At 37.7% G+C, this 26329-nt stretch overlaps 5 protein-coding genes across 5 annotated transcripts; 2 read left to right on the forward strand and 3 right to left on the reverse strand.

Moving 5' to 3' along the window:
- Window positions 1–4472: 4472 nt before the first annotated feature.
- On the forward strand, window positions 4473–6529 carry LOC132165529 (threonine synthase 1, chloroplastic). The gene has a single exon (XM_059576139.2). The coding sequence runs from the start codon at window positions 4709–4711 to the stop codon at window positions 6275–6277; it is 1569 nt and encodes a 522-aa protein (XP_059432122.2). The 5' UTR covers window positions 4473–4708; the 3' UTR covers window positions 6278–6529.
- An 871-nt stretch (window positions 6530–7400) lies between these two features.
- On the reverse strand, window positions 7401–10489 carry VIP3 (Transducin/WD40 repeat-like superfamily protein). Its single transcript, XM_059576454.2, has 2 exons — window positions 9997–10489; window positions 7401–8155 (listed from the first exon to the last, which is right to left on the reverse strand). Exons 1-2 carry the CDS (start codon window positions 10333–10335, stop codon window positions 7529–7531), a joined length of 966 nt encoding a protein of 321 aa, XP_059432437.2. The 5' UTR covers window positions 10336–10489; the 3' UTR covers window positions 7401–7528.
- Window positions 10490–11558: 1069 nt separating this feature from the next.
- On the reverse strand, window positions 11559–13706 carry LOC132165222 (hydroxyproline-rich glycoprotein family protein). Its single transcript, XM_059575709.2, has one exon. It carries the CDS (start codon window positions 13536–13538, stop codon window positions 11991–11993), a length of 1548 nt encoding a protein of 515 aa, XP_059431692.2. The 5' UTR covers window positions 13539–13706; the 3' UTR covers window positions 11559–11990.
- A 4728-nt stretch (window positions 13707–18434) lies between these two features.
- Window positions 18435–21036, forward strand: LOC132166020 (zinc ion binding protein). The gene is made up of 6 exons (XM_059576757.2): window positions 18435–18633; window positions 18788–18862; window positions 19280–19410; window positions 19705–20197; window positions 20520–20633; window positions 20743–21036. Exons 1-6 carry the CDS (start codon window positions 18547–18549, stop codon window positions 20803–20805), a joined length of 963 nt encoding a protein of 320 aa, XP_059432740.2. The 5' UTR covers window positions 18435–18546; the 3' UTR covers window positions 20806–21036.
- A 928-nt stretch (window positions 21037–21964) lies between these two features.
- On the reverse strand, window positions 21965–26258 carry LOC132166385 (60S ribosomal L18a-like protein). The gene is made up of 6 exons (XM_059577189.2): window positions 25975–26258; window positions 24768–24842; window positions 24162–24257; window positions 22883–23009; window positions 22691–22808; window positions 21965–22248 (listed from the first exon to the last, which is right to left on the reverse strand). Exons 2-6 carry the CDS (start codon window positions 24775–24777, stop codon window positions 22198–22200), a joined length of 402 nt encoding a protein of 133 aa, XP_059433172.1. The 5' UTR covers window positions 24778–24842; window positions 25975–26258; the 3' UTR covers window positions 21965–22197.
- Between the last annotated feature and the right edge of the window lie 71 nt (window positions 26259–26329).

Genomic DNA, 26329 nt, shown 5'->3' on the forward strand with positions numbered 1-26329 from the left:
CAAATAAAATGTAGATGCAAGCCAACATATCTCTAGATATTATGTGGATTTGTTTATTGGTTCTTGAAATTTATAAATAATAATTACATTTTAATTCAATAATGATTTAAAAAGTTACATTAACTTTATGAGGATAAAAAAATAATAATACCATGATCCTAGCATTACTTTTAAAGACTAATCTAATAACTAACTCACGGTATCATATTAACAAAATGAAATAAAAATGTAATCACATTTCGTGTGGGTGGGTCAAAAAATTAATTTGAAATTCTCAACTTTCATTTCACTATCATTATACTAGACAATGTTTAACAACTTTAATTTTATTTTATATATATATATATAAAAATTAATTCAAAGACGAATGGACATTGTCGAATAAGTAATTACTTAAAGAGTAGTATAGAAACTACATTTTTATTTTACTACTATTTTACCCCATTGACGTGACGGTGACTGTTAAACGGCTCTTAATTTTTTGTAAAACAAATGCTAATTGTCACTTAGAACATTTTTAACATTCACTTTAAAATAGAAGTTTTGTTAAAATTTAGTCAGTATAACCCTTTTTTGAGTTCCAGTTGACACTTTAAAATATAAGTTTTCCTAAAATATGCTACCGTGAAAGTTTACTGTGGCAACTTGTAAGATTTTTTAAATTATTTTTTCTCTCTCCCGCTCCCTCAATAAAAATAATATTTAATTAGAGTAGAAAGTTAAAATAACTATGTGTAATGAAAAATTAATAGCTAAAATAGAAAGGTATTTTCAATAGCTAAAATAACAACTTTGCGTGAGATGCTGTACACATCACCAAAATGCTACGGCAGTGTGTTTGCTGAGTCGTTTACGTTTGGGTGTGAGTGACTAGAAGCAAGACATTTTGATTACATGGAAATGTTAAAAAAATAAAATGACAGAGAACAAAGAATGTACGACACTCCGCGCATGTGGGCGGAGTAGGCACAGATGGAATTTCCGAAATTGGCCCCAAGTTTCAACAGCACGACATGGATCTCGTCAAATTGAGACCGAAAGGAACCGTCCATAGCTTTTTAGTTTCTCTCGCTGACTAAGCGTGTTTTGCTGCTGAAGAAATTTAAGGAATCCTACGTGGCAGCATCCCATGGTGAACTTTTTACCTAAAAAAATGTTACGTACATTCTCGGCATATTTTGAATTAGAATCATTTTCGGTTTATTTAAATATTTAATGAGTATTTTTATCTTATTAAAAAGTTAAAAAATAAATTAAATATTCTAAAAATAATTCTGTTTTTATATTTTTAAATGACCACTCTCAACAAATTACCATTAAATTTGAAATTTAATAATCATTTTCGTCGCCACGGCACCACGTCATAAAGTGTGCACTTGAGGTAGGATTTCTCATTTTTAATTGCTTTGCTCTAAATAAAATTTTTAAAAAACAAAATTGCTTTGCTCGAGCATTTCAACTTCCTCGTCATTTTTCTTACATTTAAGAATTTAAACTACTTTTTGCTTTTCTATGTCAAAATACACCACAATAGCTTCATTTAATAATTTCCTATATCATTAAAATATTTATTTTTTTAATTATATCATATATATGAGAGGAGAAATAAGAGAGAATTATGAGACATGAGAGGAGAGAGGAGAGAAAAGAGATAATTGTTTTTTTTTATTTATTTTAATAATTATAAGGATTGCAATCATAATGTCTATAGTTCATTTAGGGAGTCTGCTGTATAATTTTTTTACAATTTTTTGAACATATTTTCTAAACTTAGGAAACAGACTCCCTTCTGAAAATGCTTAATGAAGGGGGAAAAGAGAGTAGGTGAGTGCTTAAATTTAATTTACAGCGCTGGAAATATTGCCTCAGTAAATAGTTTATGATTTTGAAATGTTATCTTCCCCTGGGGGATAAGCATATTCCGGATAAGTCCTTCAGCAAATTTGTTTGGATCCACCGAACATCAGGGCAAAAGATTAAAAAACAGATATTTATACATGTCGTAAATGAAAAGCAGAAATAGAAAAGGGTCTCTCCATTTTAAGTTTTTAACTTTTAAGTGAAATAGTGAGGAAGTATTTTATGGTTAATATTAACTTTTATAAAGTTAATGGTATATATATTATCACATGATAATACGATGTATATATGGTGTCATGTCATTTACAAATAACATACAACAAAACAGAAGAATCTTAATTGTACAATGGTTTATCTCTATTTCACTTTAAATGAAGAGGATCATGAATCCATGATCTCCACCAAAGGCGATAATGTTCAAGCATAAAACTAAGAATTAGCTATAAAATAATGTGAAATAATTTATCATAAAAATAGCTACTTGCTACAAAGTCATGGAGAACGAGGGAGTGGTGTTGGAATTATTTCATATCAGTTGTGGAATAGGCTGGTGGTCAGTTTATAAGTGTGAGGAAAAACTTCACCTCTTGAGCTAACTTTTGAGGTTGAGAAATATCCAAGACCACCCAACACAACAGATGGTTGGCTTGCCCATTCCACTTGGGGTGGCCAACCACTTCTAAAAATTAGAAATAATAAGCTGATCTATCATAAAAGGATAGCCGTGTCCATGGAGGCTGGAGCCCCTCCTTTAATCGGCGATAACCTTTCCTCTTATAACATGCACAACCACTATGCCAGACAGAGTATGACACTGTCTCACCGGTTATGATATAGCTCTTCTTGAAATATCATTGTCACATTGAGTTTAGAGTTCGGTTCAAGTGTGAGAGGTGATATATGATGTTACACAAGTTTACCTCCTTTACAATTACGGCAAATATCGTTATAGGCCTATTTAGTGCAGGTTTAGGTGTGCGTTTAAAGGGCCTAAAAATGTATTTAACACTCAAAAAATCTATTTTTTTTTTTTAAAAAAAAAAAAGAAGAAGTGAAACTTCAGTTTAGCCCCCTGAGCTTCCACGCGATTCGACAAACCCCAAAACTTTTAAATCTCTCACCTTGGACCCCTAAACTTTTAATTGCTCTCAATGTGGACCCCTCTATCAGATTTTAAACGTTACATAACGTTTTTACTCATAACTTTTGCATAAAATTCAAACTTTACCCTTAATTCCAAAACGTTTTTTTATTTAAAAAAAGGAAAATCATAGATATTTTGGTATTTCTAACGGCTAAAATTGACGGAAGTGGTCCACATTGAGAGCAATTGAAAGTTCAATGGTCTAAATTAAGAGATTTGAAAGTTTGGGGGGCTTGTCAAATCGCGTGGAAGTTCAGGAGGCTAAAGTGAGGTTTTTTAAAAAAAAAAAAAACACATGTTTGATAAAAATAATAGAAAACACTTTTAAGGGTCAAAAAACTTGAAAATTACAAAAATATACTTTTGACAAAAGCTTAAAAATAAAAATTTTGCTAAAAAGTAATTTTTAACTCAAAAACTTTATTTATCAAACGCAATTTCAAACATGCTATTAGACTTTTGGGTTTGATAACTCCGGAACAGACCGAACCAGCCAAATAGTAAGAGGTGGATTTTGGAAAGTATCATCACAAAAAATGAAACAAAACCACCGTCCCCTGCGACTTAATTTCTTTGATTCCATGTACGTAGCAGTTTCAAGTGGTTAAAGCTGCGTATAGATCGCTTGCACTGAGGTGGTGCATGTATGCCATGTCAAGTCAAGGGCCTCAAAACGGTGTTCATTTTTTAAAGTGATATGTCTCATTCCACTATAGCACATCTCCTCATTAAAACTCGTATCAAAGTTTTAAAAACTAATTAATTTTGGAAATATTAATTTCTCTCTCTCTAAAAATTGCTGCAATTTAATAACAATTCATTTGGAAATAAGAAGTAGGAGATCAATGCTTCCAAGGACCGATTAAGTTTTTATATTCAATATTTTATTAACATCTAATTTTCAATTGATAATTTGGTTAATCCGTTTACTCTATTTTGTGACATTATTGATTTTAGGTAGGATTTTATCAATTTTAATTTTAAAAAACTTATTTTTATAAGTAATACATGCATTTGGAAAAGAATCAAGTATTTTTATATAATTTAAGATGTGTCAATTTATCTTAAAACTTTTAGTTCTGAAAATAAATATGAACTATCAATATCATTATAGATATTATGTTTTAGGAAACACCGTTTATAAAAAGAAAATTATATTATGACTAGAATAAAATAAAATTTAAAAACCTGATTTGTGAAAGAAAATATTTCGAATTCACTTTAATTATCTAATAATTTCAACCTGCACAAAGAAAAGAAAGGCAAATTAGTTATAAATTTCTTGCTCTTAATTGTAGAAATATTTTCAAATATCAAATGAAAAATAAAAATATAAGTGTTTAATTGAGTTTTTGGTAACGGTGATGAACATATTAAATTGTTAGGATGAATTATAATTGGGGAAATTTAATTAGATCCCAAATTTGTCAATGACTGTCTGTATATGGGATAAAATACGATCCAAATCCAAAGTCAAACAGAAATAACTTGCTAATCTTGGACTTTTAAAAGTCCGTACATGGTCTGAGCAGGAGCAAAAATTGCGACGAAATCCCCAAACATCGTCGTCGTAAAAAGACAAAAATCAGTTGGCACATTAGTTCAGACAGTCCTATTAAGGCTGAAGACCAAACACGATACCCGCCGCCACCCGCTACTGCGCATCTGATTCTGATCTCACCCATCTCTCTCTGAGCCTGAGAAATGGCAACGGCTTCGGTGTTCTACTCCTCTCTTTCCTCTTTCTCTCATAAATCTAAACCGTTTTACCAAAGCCCAGCGGGCAAACAACGACCTTCGCCCACTTTTATATCCTGCACCTCCTCCACATTCGATTCCACCCCTTCGGCTCTGAAGACGCGGCGCGCCGCCGATGAGAACATCAAGGACGAGGCTCGGCGCCAGCGCGAGGACTCGAGCCGCCACGGCGAGTTCAGGGCCAAGTACGTGCCGTTCAACTCGGGGATCGACTCGCCCGAGTCGTACTCGCTCGACGAGATCGTGTACCGGAGCCAATCCGGGGGGCTGCTGGACGTGCAGCACGACATGGACGCGCTGAAGAGGTACGACGGCGCGTACTGGCGCGCGCTGTTCGACTCGCGGGTGGGGAAGACCACCTGGCCGTACGGATCGGGCGTGTGGAGCAAGAAGGAGTGGGTGCTACCGGAGATCGACCCGGACGATATCGTCTCGGCGTTCGAGGGAAACTCGAACCTCTTCTGGGCTGAGCGTTTCGGCAAACAGTTTCTGGGCATGAACGATTTGTGGGTTAAGCACTGTGGAATCAGTCATACCGGTAGCTTCAAGGACCTGGGCATGACGGTCCTGGTCAGTCAAGTGAACCGCCTCCGGAAGCTCAATCGACCGGTCTTCGGAGTGGGCTGTGCCTCTACCGGAGACACATCCGCGGCGCTCTCAGCTTACTGCGCGGCCGCGGGGATCCCCTCGATCGTGTTTTTGCCGGCCAACAAGATCTCCATCGCGCAATTGGTCCAGCCAATTGCCAACGGAGCGTTTGTGCTGAGCATCGACACGGACTTCGATGGGTGCATGAAGCTGATTCGCGAGGTCACCTCCGAATTGCCCATCTACTTGGCGAACTCGCTGAATAGTTTGCGCTTGGAGGGCCAGAAGACGGCGGCGATAGAGATTCTGCAACAGTTCGACTGGGAAGTGCCCGATTGGGTCATCGTGCCCGGTGGCAACCTGGGGAATATCTACGCTTTCTACAAGGGGTTCAAAATGTGCCAAGAATTGGGTCTCGTGGATCGGATTCCGAGGCTCGTGTGCGCTCAGGCCAAGAACGCCAACCCACTTTACTTGTACTACAAGTCAGGGTGGAAGGAGTTCAAGCCCGTGAAGGCGAACACCACCTTCGCGAGCGCTATCCAGATCGGAGACCCGGTTTCGATCGACAGAGCCGTGTATGCGCTCAAGAGCTCAAATGGGATCGTTGAGGAGGCGACGGAGCAGGAGCTCATGGACGCCATGGCGCACGCGGACTCGACGGGGATGTTCATTTGTCCGCATACTGGGGTGGCTTTGGCTGCTCTGATTAAGCTCAGGCGTAGTGGGGTTATAGCGCCGACTGATCGGACGGTGGTGGTGAGCACTGCACACGGGCTGAAGTTTACCCAGGCCAAGATCGATTATCACTCCAAGGCAATTAAGAATATGGAGTGCCGGTTCGCCAATCCCCCCGTGCAAGTGAAGGCGGACCTGGGGTCGGTCATGGATGTGCTGCAGAAGCATTTGAAGAATCCTCCCAACTAGGATTTGACCACCTTTGTGGGTAAAATGATTGAGTTCAAGCTTTTGGACCTTTGGTTGTGCAGGTTTTTTGAAAACGTTTTTTTTGTACAATGGTTTTCCCTCTGAAAATTTCCAAAGTAGCTGAAAACGTTTCGTTGGTCTAGGATGATGGATATAGGTCCCACGAATTTTACTGTTCAAATGGGACTAAATTGTTAGAGATTCTCCACCTTTTCCCCCAAATCTATGGCGGTGGCTGTTGGCCGTTGGTATGCAATATGTTGGGTGTATAGTATACACGATTCCATCATCATTGCCTTTCAACCTTTTTCCCACATGCTTGGCAGGTTGGCATGGTTTACTGTATTGACCATGTGGTGGTGTCTTTTCATTAAGTTTAATAAAGAATGGAACGTGACGATATTGTTGTAAAGAAATGATTTACAGTCATTCAGACATCACTTACAAAAGCATGTCATTGAATTGACAGAGGCTTGGGAGAATGCCTTGATCAATGATTTACCTTTGCTTTTCTTTGACAGAGATGAGAGACAAAAGGTATGTGCACTAAATGTCTAAATCCACTAAATTTCTTCGTAACTGTAGATAATAATAGATCCTCAAAAACAAAAGCAAAACAACAAATACCAAATAATAGATCCACTAAATGTCTAAATCTAAATCAAAACAAAGGATCAACAACAAAGATCCACAAAATCAAACATAGAGTTGAAGGTTGAAGCGAATTGGGTTCAAGACACGACTTCCAGACCACTCTTTCAAGACACGACTTCCACACCACTCTTTAAAGCAGCTTCAACTGTAAGATCTTGCTCTCCCTTTTTCTAGAATGTGCGTTTCAGGTAACATGGAGTGTGCTTTGTGTTTCCTAAGCATGATGTAAAAAATATGTATATAATATTGGGGTTGTGGGCGGGTGGGTCGGCTACCCAATATCCGCCCTGAATGGACGGATATTTTTAAGCCCCATCCACACGTCCGGTGTAATGGGGAAAAAAATCAAGTGCAACTCACCCAAAACGTTGAAAAGGTCCATGTTTTGATCACTGGCTGAAAGATGCCGGAAAGCAGGGTACTACCAGGATGCCCATACTCATTGCAGTTTAAAAATAAGTAACGAATAAAGTCAATCAGAGGATTAAATACCAAGTAAACCAAATATTTTCTTGAGATCAATATGATAAACAGCAGCACAATAAGTTAGTCCTAACATATAACAACACGAATCTTTGATGTCAGCACTCTCCACACTCAGGAATAATCGTAAAGTGATATGCTCTTGTCATCTGACACACTAGCAAGCCGGCCGGTTCGTACACCACTCCCCCCTGGTGGTCGAAATGCCACTCCCCAGACCTGGTCTGTATGATTACTCATGGTCTGCACAGCTGCCCTCATAGAAAGATCCCAGAGCCTCACAGTTCTGTCACTTGAGCCTGTTGCAATAGCTGCTCCATCTGGGCTTACATCCACACTCAATACCCAGCTTTCATGTCCTGACATGGCTCCAACCAGGGATTTCCCTTCAGCATCATACATGTGCACATGCATATCATCTGAGGCTGTAAAGAGTAGCCGTGGTTCAATAGGGGAGTACACCAGAGACCTCACGGGCATAAAGTGCCCTTCCAGGTGGTGTAAAAATTTGGCACGGGCTACATCAAAAATAGAAATGGTGCCATCCATTGAGCCACAAGCGAGTCGTTTCCCATCAGAACTCCAGGCAACTGATAGGACAAACTTCTTGCTCCCACTTTTATCAGAGGGCTTGGGACCTTCTGGGCGAGGAATAGGTAGAGTGGCAATCAAATCCCAAGTGGCAGTATCCCAAAGCTTGATTGATGCACTACCCCCACCAGCAACTGCTAGGGTGGAACCCTGAAAGCAAGCTACTGTTAGCATAAGTTTGAACAAATGTTCAAAAGACGATGATTGGCTTTCTAGTTTCCACTTAGATCATAAGAGTTACTAAAGAACAACACTTGTTCATCTTGTAAATAAGCGGCCACATATCTTAAGCAGATGCAATCATATCTTTAGAGTAGACAAGAAAGAGTGAAAACATTGTTTCCTAGATAGCTTAATTTCTATAAGGAGATAGAACTAATCCACTCACAAAGGCAACCCCCTCCCCCCAAAAAAACACCCAAAAGAATGCAATATGCATCCTTTGAACACCTGATCTAACATAGAGGACGTGGTTCCGATAAAATAGATTGTAATGTGTCAGAAATTATCCATGCATTTGACACCATTCATATATTTTTAAGAGCATAACAGCACACATGCTGTTTAATATCATCTTCCACCAGCTTCTCATTCTCCCCACACTATCTTCTCTCTTTTAGATATTTTAAATTGCACGGCTACTCAAGAACGGGCTGTAAGTGTTCAAGCTTCTTACAAACTGAAATTAGCAGCCTATAAATAGGAACTTAAGCTCCAAGAATTGACTGACGTGCGAGCTATCCCAAAACTCTTGGTGTGAGTGAGCAAAGCGCCAGTGCCTAGTCTCTTGTCTGGGTGAGACATCTGTCTATGTTCATTTTTCTTGTATCCTTGTTATCTAAAATGTATTCTTAAATAAGAGTTATTTTCAAATCAAGAACTATTTTGGCCACTTTTTTCCCAAGAATTTTAAACCTGTGGAGAAAACACACCTCTCCATTCAAGAACATAAAAACACACACTGGAATTCAAAGATATACGTGCAAGAAATATGTTGCTTTTCTGTACAAATGAGTCAAATGACTACTTATAGGTACACTCCCCAAACAGGTATACCTTAATCACTCAACAAAGACAACTGCACAGTACAATAGACAATTCCAACTCTCGCAGTCATGTTACACTTCTAACATTGCTGATAATACGGAACCTAAGGCCTCCAAAATCTGTCTGTAGGCTGCCCCTGTCAGTTCTCGAGGCAACTTTTAAAGGTTCACATTAGTCTAGAATGGAACTTTAAGAAGCCAGCACAGAAGATGGTGAGAACTCTAGGAAGAAAAGAAACACGGGTGACTCTCAAAATGCAAGTTAAGTTTCTGCAAAAGCAAAGGTAAATATTCCTTACAAGTTTCGGCAGACAAAAGATAGATATTTGAAAATCTGGGATGCTTAATAAGCACATATTACACAAGTTAGACCAGAAAACCAATCTACCGGTCCATCCACAATGCTCCTCTCATGAACTACTTGTAGTTAGCAACAAGGATTTGGCTTAGCTGCGGTAAAATATCTACAGCACTCCTGTAGTTTCTTTCCCATTGGAAAATTAGAAACTAAAATTGAGTCAATTTGTTGCTTGATATGGGGGAGTACAGATAAGCACCTAAGCCAAATCCAATTTTTCTGTACAGCACCTACCAACAAAACCTGAACTCCCCCATATCAAGCAACAAATTGACTAACGCTATTGCCGCCAACCAACCTTGGAAGAAAGTACACATTGGTCATCTTAAAGCACTAAGCACCAAAAGAACTACAACACCCAGAAAAGATATACAGCATTTAAGCTCAAAAAATAGGATTTGAGAAAAAAAAATTGAAATATAACTTCACATTCATAAAAATACCATCCCTTTTGAATCAGACCCCACTGAGCAAAACGTAGCACAAAGAAAGCCTAAAATCCAAAACTTTAACTCACTTCCCGTAATCTCAGCAACCAAACAAATAGAGAACAATCGAAAGAGCAAAAGGTTGATTGGTTCCATTACCTGGGGATTGAAGCGCAATTGCCAGACTTCAGAGGGTGGAGCTTCGAGAGTGGCGATGGTGGCGTTGGTGTCGACGTCGAAGACCCGAACAAAGCTGTCGAGAGAAGCCGAGGCGGCGATGAGCCCCGACGGGTGAGCCGCCACCGACGCCACCCCCAGGCAGTGGCCCGTGTTGGTGCGGTCCAGAACCAGCTCGTCGGAGCTCCAGAGCCTCACGGTCTCGTCCAGAGACCCGGTCAGTAGCAGCGCCGATCGGGTCTCGGTCGCCGGGACCCACGTGGCCGCCCACACAGAGTCATCGTGTGCGTTCTCGACGGATTTCAGGCCCGCGAGCTTCATTGCCGGTACAATAACGAACCCTAGTCCGATGCTTTCTACTGCCTTTTTGCTCTAGGAGTTGGGATTGTTTTACGCTGCACGGAATGTGAAATTCGGGCAGGTCATGGTGCCACTTATACCGGGCAGTTTTTAAGTGTTTACCCCACCTCCTCCCAGACTCTCAGTATTGGCATCCATTCCCTAAAGTTCTAACTTCTATTTAAATTTGGATTGAAATATATATATAATAGTAATTTTAGCTAATTTTACATAAGAATATGCTATAGATATTTATTGGATTTTTCTCTAATGATGGTTTTAAATGTTACCTAGTGTAAAAAAAATAAAAGTGTAGCATTCCTTTTCATGTTGACTTACGCTTTGGAATCCTCCGCCTTGACCACTAAAGAGAGAGAAAAAAAAGTACATATAACATATGATGGTAATTTTTATTGTCACGTGACTCCATCAATAAATAAGCACTTAAAATTATGTATAACAATTTAAAAAATAAAATTAAAAAAAAAACAAAAAAACAAAAAAAATTGTTTAGGCTGGGTTAGAGTAGTAGAGTATCAATCCAGATTTTAATTATTACTGAAACTCAATGTTAGTTTAGTTTACAAATAGATAAGGCCAATATGAGGTAGTTTTAGGAGATTTTATAAATTTATATAGAAATGACAAATGCATATACGTATCACAAGAAGTAATTCTACAGGTTCCTCTTGTATCCCTCCAAAAATGATGTGCCTCTTAAAATCACCATTGAGCTTGTGATTGATCATTATTGAATTTTGATAAAATGATAATTTTAAAAATCACCTAATTTTTTGAGCGACACAAGAAGAATTTGTAAAATTACTCCAAGACAAGTGGTCTAACTTTAACCACAACTGATGACTTGCCTTAAAAAATCTGTGAGATGGTGGTTCGTGTCAATGTGGTAAGTGCTAGCCCAGTAAAAAAGAGTCGTGTGGGTTAGTGGCGTAAGTCCAGTGAAATAAATTATGCATTTTCTTATGAGATTACAAATTTTTGTTTAGCACAACTTTTTATCAACTAAAAGCTTTTTTTAAAAAAAAAGTTTTTTAACGCAATTTCAACTGGACTCTAAAATGCATTATCCACAAACTATAAACACAGTTTGGAAAAACAGAAAACAGCATCCAAACAATATCTAAATTACCAAAAACATCATCTCAACCTCAAACAATACAAACTTGAATCCATGCACTGATACACTCTTAAAAGTAAGGCTCTAGGAGGTAAAGACAAAAAAAAAACATTACAACCAGAGCCAAAAGCCGATGATGATATGGGCATACATATTAAATAGTGCAGCATGCTCACTATAAAACCACAAAAGAAATTCGAGCCTGAAATCAAAAAACACAATCAGAGCCCAATAACTATTGGGACACGTGTCCCAATCTCAACGAGTCCACCTAAGCCAAATCCTACCTATACATTACAGTTTAATAAAATAAATCCATGCAAATATCAATTCAAACCCACATTTTATCTTCATTCCGGGGCTCCAAAAGGTGATAAAAAAACACAATCGGAGCTCCATCTCTTCAAATCTTTCCTGTGTACCAATCAATATATACTCTCTAAATGATATATGCTATAATGTGTGTGGAAAATTAAATTGGGCCTGAGCCCATAAGTGCCTATTGGCCAGGGCCAGGACTGAGGCCCATCTTTTCTTTCTCTCTGTAGGAATTCATCTTCTCGAGCCTCCAACCATCGCGGAGCCTAGCGATGAACGTTTCGGCCTTAACATTCACATCTGGGCTCGGGCAGAAAACCGACCCTGCACCGTCCATCGCGTTGACCGTCTCATCCAACGACTCCTTATTCGCGTCAGCGTCCCCCAGCTCAGGGGACCCACAGCGAGAGCTCTGAGCGCTCCGCACCCTAAAAGAAACCTCGGGCGCAACGAACCTCATCTCCGGCATCTTAAAAGGCGGAGGCGGAGGCAGAGGCGGCATTGGTATCACCGGAATCCGTCCCCCGACGCCGTTCACATTCTCCTCCCAGGTGTTCTCCCTTGTCGGCAACGGTGGCCGGCCGGCGGTGCTATAGCTCGAACCTCGCCGACGTGAATGTTCAGGCGGTGGAGGTGGAGCAGGAATCTTTCGCTCTGACGATCTTGAAAATCTAACCGGCGGTGGAGGAGGCGGCGGAGGCGGTGGCGTAGAGACCGAGTGAACTTTCTTTCTTTTGCTTCCCTTTCTGAACAGACTATGGAAAACGGACGGTGGAGGAGGTGGCGGCGGTGGCGGTCTGGTATGGCGAACCGGTTCAGCTGGAGACTGAACCTGTTCATCGAAGACGTTTGTCTTGATCTTGTTCCTCTTTCGCTTTCTCTGTTTGTACAGCGAATTCCAGGCCATTGCTAGCTCTTTCTTGAAACTGCTCTTACTACGCTCGCTCTTCCCGTGCTTCTGCTCCGAACGGATTCTCGCCGGCGATGGCGGCGGTATCGGTGGAGGTGGCGGAGGAGGCCTGGTTTGCGTCGATTCGGTGTCGTCGTCGTTGCGCCTAACAGTACGATACGTTCGTTTCGGTAAATGATGAACCGCCTGCGGCGGCGTCGGAGGCGGAGGTGGCGATTTCGGTGGTGGTGGTGGATGTGAAGAAGAAGAACGAAGTGCAAAGGTATCTACCGGAATTATCTTCTCGGGCTCTTCCGGTTCGTTTCGGTGTCTAAGGGACTGGTACTTGTTGATTTCGAAATCATCGAAGAACCGGAACTGGAACCGATCATCACCCGTCTCCCACAACGACTCTTGCCTCAGATCCGGGTACGAGCTGCTGCTTCTCTTCAACCGGGTCACACCGGTCGCCGGTGCCCCACTCGGAGTGTCATAGATCTTTGTTTCGGAGTACCGAAACCATTGCTGCGAAGTTGATTGCTCTCCCTCTCCTTCATTTGTTTTGTTTGAAGCACTCGAAGCATTGGCGGTTTCTTCTGGGAGTAATCCATCGTCGTTTTTTCTAGCGAAAATTCCACAAAGAATAGCGAAGAGGACGAGGAAGATGTTGAGCGAGTCCCAGCTTTTCTTAACCGTGTTGGGTCGGAGAACATGGGAGGTGAGAGAGAGAAATGGACGGACTGCGAAGAAAAGGAAAGCAAATGCGATGATCGGCACGAGAACGATGAGTAGTGGTGGGGAGAGAAGAGGAGTCGACGATGAGCGGCCACGGGGAGGCATGGAGGTGGTGGGTGGTGTGTTTGCGTTTAGTTGCAGCAGAGGTTTGAGTCCTGGGTCCTCCTGGCTTTGCTTGGGGAGAAAGACAGTGGGGTTTGGATAGCCTGGCTTTGGAAGACAGACAGAGACATTCTTTTCTGTATATAATAGAATACTCGCATTCAAACCAGATGGTGCGCGTTTTAAAGTGTAAATGTGATGCATTAGGTTGGAGTAATGCTATCCAATCACCTTTCCACTCCCTCTCAACATTTTTTTTTTTTTTTTTCTAACTAAAAAATTAATTTCTATGCACTGAATATTAATGAGACACCATATTATAGACATTGAAATGATGGAAGGAAAATAATGAGGCGGTGAATAGAATTACTCATTAGGTTGTGTTGTTAACGGGATCGGACTGGCTCAAATATAATTGTGAGAGACTTTTAATGGAGCCAACACGTCGACAATTTGAGACCTGTTCATGCACGTGAGTTTTGTGTCAAATGACCTCATGCAACCCTTTTAATGCCAAATACTCTCGACAAGAGTGATGTTAAAAACTATATTTTTATCTTACAATTATCCAATATTTCATATTAACTAGTGGCTAATTATTAATATTACAACAACATAATAAAATAAAAGTGTGATTTATAATATTACTATTATCCAAAGCAATAGCAAGCGTTGTATTTGACGGTATACTTTGAGAATAATGTTATAAGTTACTCTCGTGTCTGTCTTATGTTACTCTAAAAGTAATATAGTTTCTAAAATTATTATTAGGTTTGTAATTGATCATTATTAAATTTTAATTAAATTATGATTTTAAAACTACTTCATTTATACAGTGACATAAAAATAATAAAAGAGTTACTTTTAGAATTACCGTAAATAGATTTGGTAATATATGTTCATATTTTAAAGTCAAATGACTGGACTAAAGTGGGAGGAGTGGTGAGGTTGAAGACTGAGCTATCATGAAAACAAGAATTAAAAATGGAAAAAATATAATTTAGCCATCGAAATTATCAGCAATTTTCATTTTAACCCCATAATGTTCAAAAAATAATAAAGTAACTCACAAACTATTAACCAGTGGCAATTTGGTCACTTCGTTAGTTATTACCGTCAAATAGGATAGAAAAATTCAATACTACGTCGTTTTGATAAGGTTAACTTACTAAAATACTATTTTGGAAAAAAAAATCAATTTAAAAAATACCCCCCAAAATGAAGTTGTTTTGAGGGTAAAAAAAAAAGGTGATTTAGGGGTGGCTTGTCGGCCACCCCATAGGCCATGGGGGTGGCCGGCGAGCCACCCCCAGGCTTGTGGGGGTGGCCACCATACCTATGGGTGTGGCTGGGGGCCACCCCACAGGCCTGGGGTGGCGGGCGAGCTACCCTTAAATTACCATTTTTTTTTTTTTCTTCAAAACGACATCGTTTTTGGGGGGTATTTTTTTTAAAAAAATTTTAATGGCATTTTAGTAACTTAACTTCAAAAAATGATGTTGTGGGGCTAAAATGAAAATAATTGATAGTTTGGGGGGATTAAATTATATTTTTCCCATTAAAAATACATATTAAATGCATTTGAATCATAAATAATAATTTTTTTTTTTTTCCTTGTCATTTTTCGCCCAAGATTTACCTGTTAAAACATCTCATCAAGAATGATGCCATATTTTTCTCAAAAAGTATAATTGAGGAGTGAGGAGTTGCTCATGAACAAGATTGGAATTGTCCCTGCCTGAATTGTAGCTCAAATAATCCCCATTGCAAACCTCTATTATATTCAGTACAATTGGGACAAGCAATCTTCCAACATGTCGTTTTGTGACTTCTGTCCAAATTTGTGTTGTCGTTGTCAGAAAAAAAAAAAAAAAAAAAAAAAAAACTCGATTTTTCTATTCGAGAATAAGTTGATTACGTATACACAATCCTCCACATATGACGCTACTGTGCTCCCGTACAAAGACAATTTTTCCTGCGTTGAATTATTGGAGCGTGGCCGTAATGATTGAAATCATGAGCTTTACAACACAACACGAAGAACATGTCAAAAGGGTGAAAAATCAACACTTTTTCCCTTTTTATTATTCACACTTGTTTTTGTCTTTGGACAATTAAATATCTACGACTACTTTTATTATTAACATTACTACAATTATCATTGAGTAGTTGGCGCCTTCATATTCTCATCCCATCAATTACCTTTTTAATTCTAAAAGGTTTACGTTCTATTTGTATCCTACTATTTGTATCCTATTAAGAATGATGTGGTTATTAAAATTATTCTTTGATCAAAATTTAATAATGATCAATTATATGTTCAATGATAATTTTAATAGTCACATTATTTTTAGTAAAACACAAGTAGGCCTTCTAACATTATTCATCAATTACCCCCCAAAAAAAAAAAAATTGTTAAATTGGTTTTTAATTTTTATAGTTTGAAATCATGACAAGTAGCTCTTTATAATATGTATGTATAAACAAATAAAGAATTTTACATATTATAAAATTATATATTAAAAAAAAAAAGAAAAAAGAAGGGTTGGCATGGAATGGGGCAAGAGGGTGGGTTGCCCAACCATCTCTAAAGCCTTGAGGGTGGTTGGCCACTCTCTAGCCCAACTTTTTTTTTTTTTTTGGAAAAATTTTAAAGATGGATTTACAATTCTATAATGAACTACCATACAATTTGAAAAGACCCGTAAATTTTAAAACTTATTAATTTCACCCTTTAAATTTTCAATTTGATGTAATATATCACTTCCGTCAACTTTTTTTTACATTAAACGTGATGAAATAACCTTTATACTCTTGAAACTTTTATAAAATTCTAAATTTACTATTAATTTCAAAAAATTAAAAATTAAAGGGTAATTTGATCTTTTTAGTAGTTTGCATTAAGGTTTAATGACAAAAATTAACGGATTGGTTAATTGCATCAAATTAAAAGTTTATGAAATGAAATTAAGAGCTTTTAAAATTTGAAATTTTTTTCTCAAAACGCATAATAGTACAAGAGTTCTAAGTGAAGTTAATATATATATATATATATATATATATATATATATATTTGATACATGCCAACCAAACGAAGCTTTTGTGGGTGGGAGCATTTGGGAAGGGAAGGGCTGAAGCGTGACAAGTACTAGTCCTTCAAAATCATGGCAAAAGCACCAACCACTAACAACTTCTCTGAAGAAGAAAAAAAATAAAAATAAAAGAAAGATATAATTTGAAGGCTAGCGCTTATCTCACTCCTGTCCCACACACGGCGTCCTTTATCGCACAATTCAAAAACAAAACGACCCCATGTCTCTCAAGTCTCAACCAAACTTTCTGCAGAATGTTCTCCTTTCTATGTTGTACTCCATCTAATCACACTTTGCATACGTGGCGAAGCCAGAACTTTACCCGATTCTTATAAAAGAAACGTTCTTCACAAATTCAAAGTTTGTCCGACAAAAATAAGTGTACAAAGTGACCGTGCCACTTCATAAGACGTAATTCTTAGCCACTTAAGCTACCTAAAAAAAATAAAAAAAATTGGGTGTTAGAGCTTGAGACTAAAGGTTAATTTTGTAGCGTTATTGCAACTTGAAGTGGGGCCTTGTTTATTGGAAAATCAAATTAAAGAGTAAAGAGACAGCTAGGGCAAGGATAGCCACGAAGTGTCCTCTAAGCCTAACAAACAGCTAGCGTCACGTGAGATTGAAATTTCCCATTTCAATCGACTCCACCACAAGAATTCTCAATCATTTTCTTTAACAAAAAAAAAAAAAAAACAGATTATCCCCTAAATTCAACAATCTTACACAAAAACTAGCCGAGCACGGGGTTTTCATTTGAATTGGACAAGATTTTAATCCTAATCATTATCATAATTAGTGGGAAGCTTTCAAGTTTCAACAACCATTGGACTTTGGCAAAATCAACACTACACGAAAGGCAAGAGAAAAAAAAAAAGAAAAAAGATGCTTCTACACTCACGCAATACCTAAGCATTATGTGTGTAATAGCTATAATTTGAACCATGTACTTAAAATAAATGAATTTTTAAAAAATCATATTATTTTCTTTGGTGTCTTATCTTTGGGCCATGATACTAAGAACGCCGACATGTATGACTGTTTATGCACGCCAATTTTTTTTTTTTTTTTTTAATAATTATAATAATAAAACATTATATTTTATTATTTTAAAATATCAAATCACCCCGGCGTACATCACACCGGGCGTGATGTTTAACATCACCCCTTATCTTTACATCTATTGTCACCTCTCTTTTTATTATTGAGATGCCTCTTCTTCACAGTCAAGTGTATATCGTACTATCTATTTTGTTATTGTTTCATCGCAAAGGGTGATCAAACCACTCTCAATTGATGATGGGGTGTGATTGAATCACCTCTGACCATTGAGATTAAACTTTTCCCCCCCTTCGTTGATAACAACCGCCATTTTATTTTTTAAATTTATTTCCTTTTTCTTTTTAATTTTAAGTAATATATATGTTGATGGGATAAGAATGTACATGTGACAATATTGTATTGGTCTTACATGGCAGCCTCCACGGGTGGCTAATGGCAACCTACTCACAATTAGCGTATATTTGACATGCAATATCATAGAAAAAAAAAGTGAGATTCGAACTAATGACTTCCGTTTCATAAGACATGATCCCAAGCCAATTGAGTTACCTCTTAAAAACGAAAGCGTACAATTTTAAAAGGTTAAACTATAATTTTAAAAGTTAAATCGTGAATTTGTCAAACACATAACTGAAATTTTTTTTTTCTCTAAAATCACTATTTTTAAATGAAATCGTTGATGGAAAAGAGGCAAACATAGGACGCGAAACCATGTCTTGTTCTTTATTTACCTAAACGACGTCGCATTCTCTGTGAGAAGAGACATACTAGACCAGATTGGATAGAGCAAAACCCTAAACCCCAAAATCACTTGCGGAGCTCTCTCTCTCCCTCACAGTTAAGCTCGCAATCAGAGAGAGATGGTGTGGTTTCAGTGCGAGGATTGCGGAGAGGATCTGAAGAAGCCGAAGCTGCCAAATCACTTCAGGACTTGCTCCGCTAGCAAGGTCTTCTCTTAAAATTTCAAAAACCCCAGTGCCCTCATCCCCTGGAAAGTGTGGTTCACATAATTGCATGAACCCATAAAACAATAATCCTAACATAGGGGTTTTTGATTATGTTTGAATTGAATTCATTTTTTGTCTTGTTTTCATCGTGCAGTTTTCGTGTATTGATTGCGGGCAAACATTCGGGCAGCAGAGCGTTCAGGGCCACACGCAGTGTATTTCCGAGGCGGTGCGTCTCTCATTCACGCCTTCTCTTTGTAATTTTCAATGCGTTGATTGGATTATTTGATGGTAAAGAGATCGATTGAATCGCTAAGAAACGTAATGTATTGGTTTTTGGCTATGAATCAAATGTTACTGCCAAATGCTGGAAAGTTTGTAAATGGCCTGCTCTGTTGCTACATATGCTGTGTTTCTTTTCAAGTTACTTTGGTGTGTGTGATTACATTTCCCCACTGGGGCAGAAGATTTTTCGAAATCCTATGTGTATTAGGCTAAATTTTTCTTTTATTATTAGGAAGGAATGGGTTTCTATTTTACCTGCTACTGTTATCATATTGTTTGTCGACTTGGTTATGAGCATTGATGAATGCTACTGGATCTGGCAGGATAATGTCATTTTGTTTGTCTCTTTTTTATTTTTCAGGAGAAATATGGTCCTAAGGGCCAAGGGAAAGCTTCAAATGGTCCAACTGCCAAAGCCAACAAGGGTTCAAAGCAACAAACCGATATTGATATAAATGTTGGGTTATCTGAGCGCCCACCATGGTTCTGTAGGTGTGTTTTTATCCTTTTGATCTTATTATCCTAATTATGAGCATCTTTCTTTAATCATCAAATCAGGTAGGGGGCCTTATTCAAATGATACGTATAACTTTAACACTCCATTTCTTTAATTTCTGCACGAATCTAATTACAATGATCATCATGCGGGGTTTTCTGTGTAATAAATAATTTTAGAGAGTATTTGGAAGATTAGTAGATTCATTTTCAGACCCAACAGATGACTTGCGGCTATTCTCGTGATTGGATCTGAGTTATTGTTCCTCAAATGTATCTCTGTATTTTCAGTCTCTGTAATACCAGTGCTACTAGTAAGCAGGCCCTGCTTCTCCATGCTGAAGGAAAGAAGCACAGGGCAAAAGCCCGAGCTTTCCATGCTTCGAAACAACCGCCTAAGCAGACAGAAGAATCCAATCAAGATACAAAACTTCCAACTGGAGACACCCAAAAAGATGAACTGCTTGACAATGAACATTCAAAGGAACCGAAATTGCAAGATCTACCTGAAGCTGATACTGAGCATTACAACTCAGAAGCAGATAAAGGAACTTCACCATCAAAGAAAAAGAGAAAACTTGATGCATCTGTGAACGATAGTTCAAAGAAAAAGACCAAGGATGATATTTCAGGTGACTTAGGCAATGGGGAAGTAATTCATGGCGAAGCAAAGGAAACAAAGAGTCAGTTGAAGAACGATAAGATGGCAGAACCTAGATCAAACAAAGAACAAACCAAGAAGAAAATAAAGTGGAAGAAGTTGATCACGTCAGCCTTGAAGTCTGTATGTATCTTTAATAATAATCTCTTTATATTTCCTTTTCAATGCAACAAATTGTTCCCATCATGGTCAATTGGTCATGCATATCTCTGTTTTTTAATTTTTATTTTTATTTTTACTGTGTATACATTTCTCCTTGGCTACATGTTTTTAGTTTGCGTTGATGATGTGGCATGAAAAAAAGATCCACTGCCTATCCCACATGGGGACTAAGATACATACATAATGCAGAATACTTTCTATTACAATGAATTTTGATATTATATTTGTGCTGTTTATCAAGTACACAATTTAAGTTTACTCTCTATCTTCTGCTGGGAGGCAGAATCCTGACGGAGTCCTGAAGATGAGGAGGCTCAGAAAACTTGTTCTCAAGGCTCTACAGGAATCTGGCATAACAGAAGATGAAACCAAACTCAATGATACTCTTGAGGACAAGGTCAGCCCATCTAATGGACCATGCTTTGTGTTTATTCATTTTATGGTTTTGGTATGAGTTGAACTTGACATGGCCCTAATAATTTTATGATTTTCTTGCTTGGTGCCAGATCAATTCAAGCTCCAGATTCACCGTAGAGAACAAGTACGTCCGTCTGGTGGGCAAAGCTTGAAACACATTTTTGAGTTGCATAGAAAGGAATTCCTAGCATCTTTCGGTGTAATTTCTCCAATGCAGCCTTTGCAGGCATTTGCCTATATTACATGTAATCAAAGACTTAAGCTGGGCTGGTCCTTTTGCTCCTGGCTTCCATTTCTTGGTCTTGGTTGAGTTTTTGCTGTTATTTATATTTCTTTGTCATTTATTCTGCTAGAAAAGTTTACAGAAGAAATATTTTGATCTTCATTCTTGCCAAGAAATCAAAATTTTGTGATGTCATATAATAATCTTATAGAAGACGGTGCATTTTCTTCTTCTTCCCTTTTTTTCCCAGGAAAAAAGAAACAAAAATAGCAGCATCAAGGCAGGTCTTTCCCACTTTCTAGGAGAAGGAGAGAGGCAACTACTAACTAGTGAGAGGTGGGAATTCTACTAGCAGGGCGTCTGGAGGTGGTCCATTTTGTCGCATGGTGGGGCAAAAAAATTGGCACTTTTGTTAACTTTCTAAGATGAGGAAGAAGGGTGAGGAGGGTATTCAAGAGAGGCGTTTGTGGTTTTGTTACAATTTAAGCTTGGGTTTTGCACACGCAAACTTCCTTAAATGGCGATTGTTGCGAGATTTGAAAATGCGATTTAAAAAAACTCAATTAAGATTTTAGTAAAATTGCAGCTTAGCATTTTAAATTGTAATTTAACCTTTAAAATCGTGTGTTTTAAAAATGCATCCATTATATGCAATTTGAAAATATGTATTTTCATCATTTTCAAATCACAGTTTTTAAAATGCACTCCCAATCGGCATATTTTTTACTATTTGAATTAAAATTGTGCTTTTGGTTTAAGATATCGTAATGCCCAATGCACCATATAAGCTATCCAAACAAAGCATCACTCTATAATTGATACCAAACTGGAAAATTCTGCAAACATGTGTTCTATCTCACAATCATAACTACTAGATGAATCAACCAGGTTTTCTCCAAGAATGAACCACAAATATTTTCAGGGATCATTGGGTTGCTGTTTTAAGGAGCGGGGATGACATTCGGCCATGGATAAGGCTTCTGGAAAGCATTTATGAACCCATTGGTTTCCTTGCACGTGAACTGAGGTTTTTTGTTTTTGTTTTTTTCTATTCAATACAGGGGAGGGGTAAGGGGAAACACATGAACTGAGCTTTAAATAATCTATCATACACATTTATGAAATCTTGTGTACAGTTTACATGAAAACAATTTTTCTTGTATCTGTCCATACAAATGCAGAATATCTATAAGAGGGAAGTTTGGATTGTATCATCTAATCTCAAATTTTTGGGGAACCGCCTTGGGACTATATGTTTTTCTCATCTCTTCTGCCGTGTTATCTACATGTCCACGAAATCTCAATAATAGAGTGGCAGCGGCTAAAAGAAAAAATAAGCTGCTATGACCAACACCACAGTGAAAACCAGTGCCTGCAACGACAATAAAAATTATGCTACTTCAATATAGAGAACCTTTACACTGCAGAAAACATAAGAAAGGGTGAATATAATGCATTTTTAACAATTCTATCCAACAGCACTCACTTTAGATGTTTGATATCCTAGATTGTGACAATGTTGGGTCGATGAACTATAAAGGCTTTGTATATGTGCTAGATCCCATGTTGATTGTGTATTTTATAAGTAATTCCAAGGAGTTTCAATTATAATTTTGACTAATATTTTTAAGATAATATGCAGATATAAGTAACACTTTCTTGGGTCATGGCCTTTTTTTTAAAAAAATATATATATAAGATAGCATTTTTTTTAATAGAGGGGGAAGTGTTAAATCAACACTTATTCTAGCTTTATAGGAATGAATGAATTTAATAATTTAATTAATATTCTAACAGGAAGAGAGAATAGTTACTGCAATTGCTGAGGCTGCTAGTCCTGCTCGCTCCCTCGGATCCCTGCGGTAGTGATTTCCAAAATAGAGCATTGTCGCGTAGTACCAAAGTAGAGGGAATGCAAATCCTAAAAGAAATCTGTTACCCCAAAAAAAGCCATTAGATGAAGAAATATGCAGTTGGAGGAGAGACAAGAAACATGATATACTTACGAAAACCATCCTATCCCACAGCCGAAGCATGGAAGCGGCTTGTCGTAAAACCCAAGTTGGGAGTCTTCTGGATCTTTCATCAGGGTGTACCTGCCCTTTTCCCGGCCCACAGCATCTATTACATGTCCTACCATCACCACAAAACCTCTCACTTGTCTGGACAAAAAAATTCATAAAGAGACCAACTTGATATGAAGATTTTGTTACATCATCAATTCAGAGATCTCGCATTTGTCAGATCAAGCAGAAATTTCAATGAAAATGACACAAGCAACAAGTTTTGACAAAATTAATGCAATGAAAGTAATGAACTTTCATGTCCTGATAAATTACATAACCAGAAGTGACGAAAATAGGATCAAGCTTTTGTTTAGTTTCCCTTATCCATTCCAAAGCAAGCTTTTGTTGCTTGGCTGGCTATGAGAGAAGCTTTGTCTACAGGAGATGAGCTCTTATGGTGGGGCTATAAAGGTGATGTGCAATGTGCTTTCTGTCGGCATGGGATTGAAGATAGAGACCACTTATTTTTTTCTTGTGTAGTTTTAGTAACAAAGTACGTTATGGAGCTATCCCACCTACAAGCTGGGATGCTATTGTGTCTGTTGGGTTGCAGCAATGGAGGGGAAGAACGATGAAGGCCCACCTTTGTCATTTGGTTTATGGGTCTGCAATCTATAATATTTGGATAAATAGGAATGCACTGCATCATGGAGATCATCCAAACACAGTGGAGCAAGTCATAAAGCAGATCACGTGGGAAGTCAAAACGCGGCTTCTTGTTAAAGCAAAGTTCAAGACAAGAAAGGGGAATGAAGTACTCTGTGGTTTATGGGGTATTGATGGAGTTGTGGTGTGATTTTTCTGTACATAGATTTCTGATATACACTTGGTGTGATACTGATATAAAGTTTGTTTAGTGGGTTGGTATAGTTCTGTTTTAGTGGTTAAAGTAGCTTTAGTGATTGCTAAAGCTTTCTTCGTAATGTGATACGTTGTTTGTTATTGAAAAGTTTACTCATTCATAAATAATAATAATAAAAAAGGATTTACTTTATAAATCGATCTTTGATAGGTAAACACATATAGGTACAAATAGGATTTCTAGCAGTGGTGCCAGAACTAAATAGGAAGAATGATAAACTTAATGGAACATGGACAAAGTAGCCAAAACAAAAGGCATAATGATATATAATTCACTTAAATGGAGAGGCGCATTGACATTTACGAAGAGGATTCTCAACTTTTCTCATTATGCATTTAGTGCAAATAGGATGAATACCTTTAATTACTGAAATATATCGAGCAGATGATCTCAAAAGTTCAAGATGCTTATCAGAGGCTGATCTATCCAACTCAAGGCCATTTCTAGCAGTCTCTGCAACAAGAAGTGCAATTTATAGTTAGGACGTATAAATGTCATATTTACTATTTGTTTATTAACCATGTTCAGCATGCATCAGTAATGCTTTTAAAGAGGGCAGAAGATTCATGTAGAAAGCTCACAAACATGGTAACTTTTCATGTAGGAAGTGATGGCTTTGGGCATGTTATTTTGTGGGCAGCACAGGTGTAATGTCAAGGTAGATTAAATTAAGGCTTCAGGCACATTGCTCGTGCATATCACATCAAATACCATGATATCACAGTGTTTTTCATTTAGTTCTTATTTTTAGCATCCTGTAAATTACATGCACCCTCATCCCAGCTTATATGAGCAAAATCAAGATCTCTAAAAGGGTAAAAACATGAAGAAGAACAAAAAACAAGAAAGGACCATAGAACACGCCTAATATGTTTCCAATACAATGAATATGAGTCTATCCAATGACATGTAACAATTAGCGCAAAAATAAACAAAGACATATTATTCAGAGAACTTGAGTACTTTGATCCATTGTGCTAGAGAAGATGTATTCTGCAGGTTGAAGTCCTCTGTTCTGCTGCAGCCCTAACAGGATACCTGTTTTTCAAGTTTAAAGGAGCATTACAGATTTCATAGTATCTCAACAAATTTGTGATAATGCAATCACTCGTTCCCCAGTATGTTGGAGAAAGAACAGAAGAGCAAAATTGAAAAAATGGAATCTTGCAACTATTGGGTTGGTGCGATTAATGGCTTCACCAAACCTCTAGCATTTGTTAGACATATTGTATTCAGCAATTACATAATTGAAAACTTCATTTGTTTTTTCTTAGACATTTTACCTAAAGCGGTGCATCATTTCCATACCGCGTGTACATAACAGAAAAGTTCCACAAGGAATTTTTCCCAATGTTTGCATAACAAAATATAAACTTCACTGAAGCACAAGAAGGAAAGTGTATTCTGATGGGTTAAACATTTTCCTAATAAAAGTGTGAATCATTCCCATGAGACATGTGCGCAGCAAGGATTAGATAGTGAATGCCTAACAATGAGGTGTGCCTTCTTCTTCTTCTTCTTTCTTCCTTTCTGTGGGTGCATTAAGGAAGTTGAGTCTATTATCTATTTACAGCTTCTTAGAATTTCAGCTATACAGGCACAGCAAAAACACCACCATGCTCCAAAGTCCAATCAACACAGGGAAAAAGAGAAAAGTATTCAGAATAATAACCCCAAAGAAATTGTTTAACCATAATTTGGCCGGCAATAAAGCATAACCCTCATGCACATAGGCGCTAAAACAAAAGTGTGTGATGATGCCTATCTCATTACTATCAAGTGTATAACTAACAATAAGCCATATGTTGTCTTCTATTATTGCGTTTGGAACTTTTTCTTTCAACCTCCAGAGCATAGATTGCTGCGTAAAGAGTCAGTGCACAGAAGTGAATCTAAAAGCCTTTGCCCGTATGGTAAGCAATCAAAGGGATCAAAGATTTCAATATATGCTCTTAACCATGAAATTCCTATATAACACGGAGGACATAAATACCACAAACAATTAGAACAAATCTTATTACACCCATCAATCACTGAGCCAAAATTTCGCTAAATCACACAAAAAAACCCCATAATTCAGAACTCAATTTACACTATACCCAGAAGATTAGAACAATCATTCAATCAAAACAACCGAGAAAAAAAAAATGCACAAAAGAATGAAACTTGCCTGTCAAAAACAGGAACTGAGCAATAAAAGTTAGTTTCTTTTCTGAGCTCCTGACCTCTTCCTTCAGATCAGAAATATGGAAAAAGAAACAAAAATATGTATATTTGCAACTGGGAATAGCTTTCAAGTGACAAGCAAGGATCCCTTCAACATTAAACAAATGAAAGCTGAGCAAAATTGACCACTCCTTTGTCTCGTACACGAAATATACAATTGTTCATAATTATCAAGTTTATTCAACTCACCATTTTCTTTAGAAAATTCCCAAAAAGAAAAAAGGAAAGAAAAAAAAAAAACAAAAACAAAAGAAAATATTTTGAGGACCTGTACGTCAAGACCTCTCTTTATTGAGGTA

This window comes from Corylus avellana, chromosome 11, assembly GCF_965113065.1.
Source record: "Corylus avellana chromosome 11, dhCorAvel1.hap1.2, whole genome shotgun sequence".
Taxonomy (NCBI): domain Eukaryota; kingdom Viridiplantae; phylum Streptophyta; class Magnoliopsida; order Fagales; family Betulaceae; genus Corylus; species Corylus avellana.

Coding starts and splice junctions, on each gene's coding strand:
- LOC132165529 (XM_059576139.2), top strand. CDS start 4,709: ATGGCAACGGCTTCGGTGTTCTACTCCTCTCTTTCCTCTTTCTCTCAT.
- VIP3 (XM_059576454.2), bottom strand. CDS start 10,335: ATGAAGCTCGCGGGCCTGAAATCCGTCGAGAACGCACACGATGACTCT. Junction 8,156..9,996: donor AATTGCGCTTCAATCCCCAG/GTAATGGAACCA, acceptor GCTTGCTTTCAG/GGTTCCACCCTAGCAGTTGC.
- LOC132165222 (XM_059575709.2), bottom strand. CDS start 13,538: ATGCCTCCCCGTGGCCGCTCATCGTCGACTCCTCTTCTCTCCCCACCA.
- LOC132166020 (XM_059576757.2), top strand. CDS start 18,547: ATGGTGTGGTTTCAGTGCGAGGATTGCGGAGAGGATCTGAAGAAGCCG. Junction 18,863..19,279: donor CGCAGTGTATTTCCGAGGCG/GTGCGTCTCTCA, acceptor TTTATTTTTCAG/GAGAAATATGGTCCTAAGGG. Junction 20,634..20,742: donor ATGATACTCTTGAGGACAAG/GTCAGCCCATCT, acceptor GCTTGGTGCCAG/ATCAATTCAAGCTCCAGATT.
- LOC132166385 (XM_059577189.2), bottom strand. Junction 22,809..22,882: donor TGTGGGATAGGATGGTTTTC/GTAAGTATATCA, acceptor TTGGGGTAACAG/ATTTCTTTTAGGATTTGCAT. Junction 22,249..22,690: donor TAGCAGCCTCAGCAATTGCA/GTAACTATTCTC, acceptor TTGTCGTTGCAG/GCACTGGTTTTCACTGTGGT.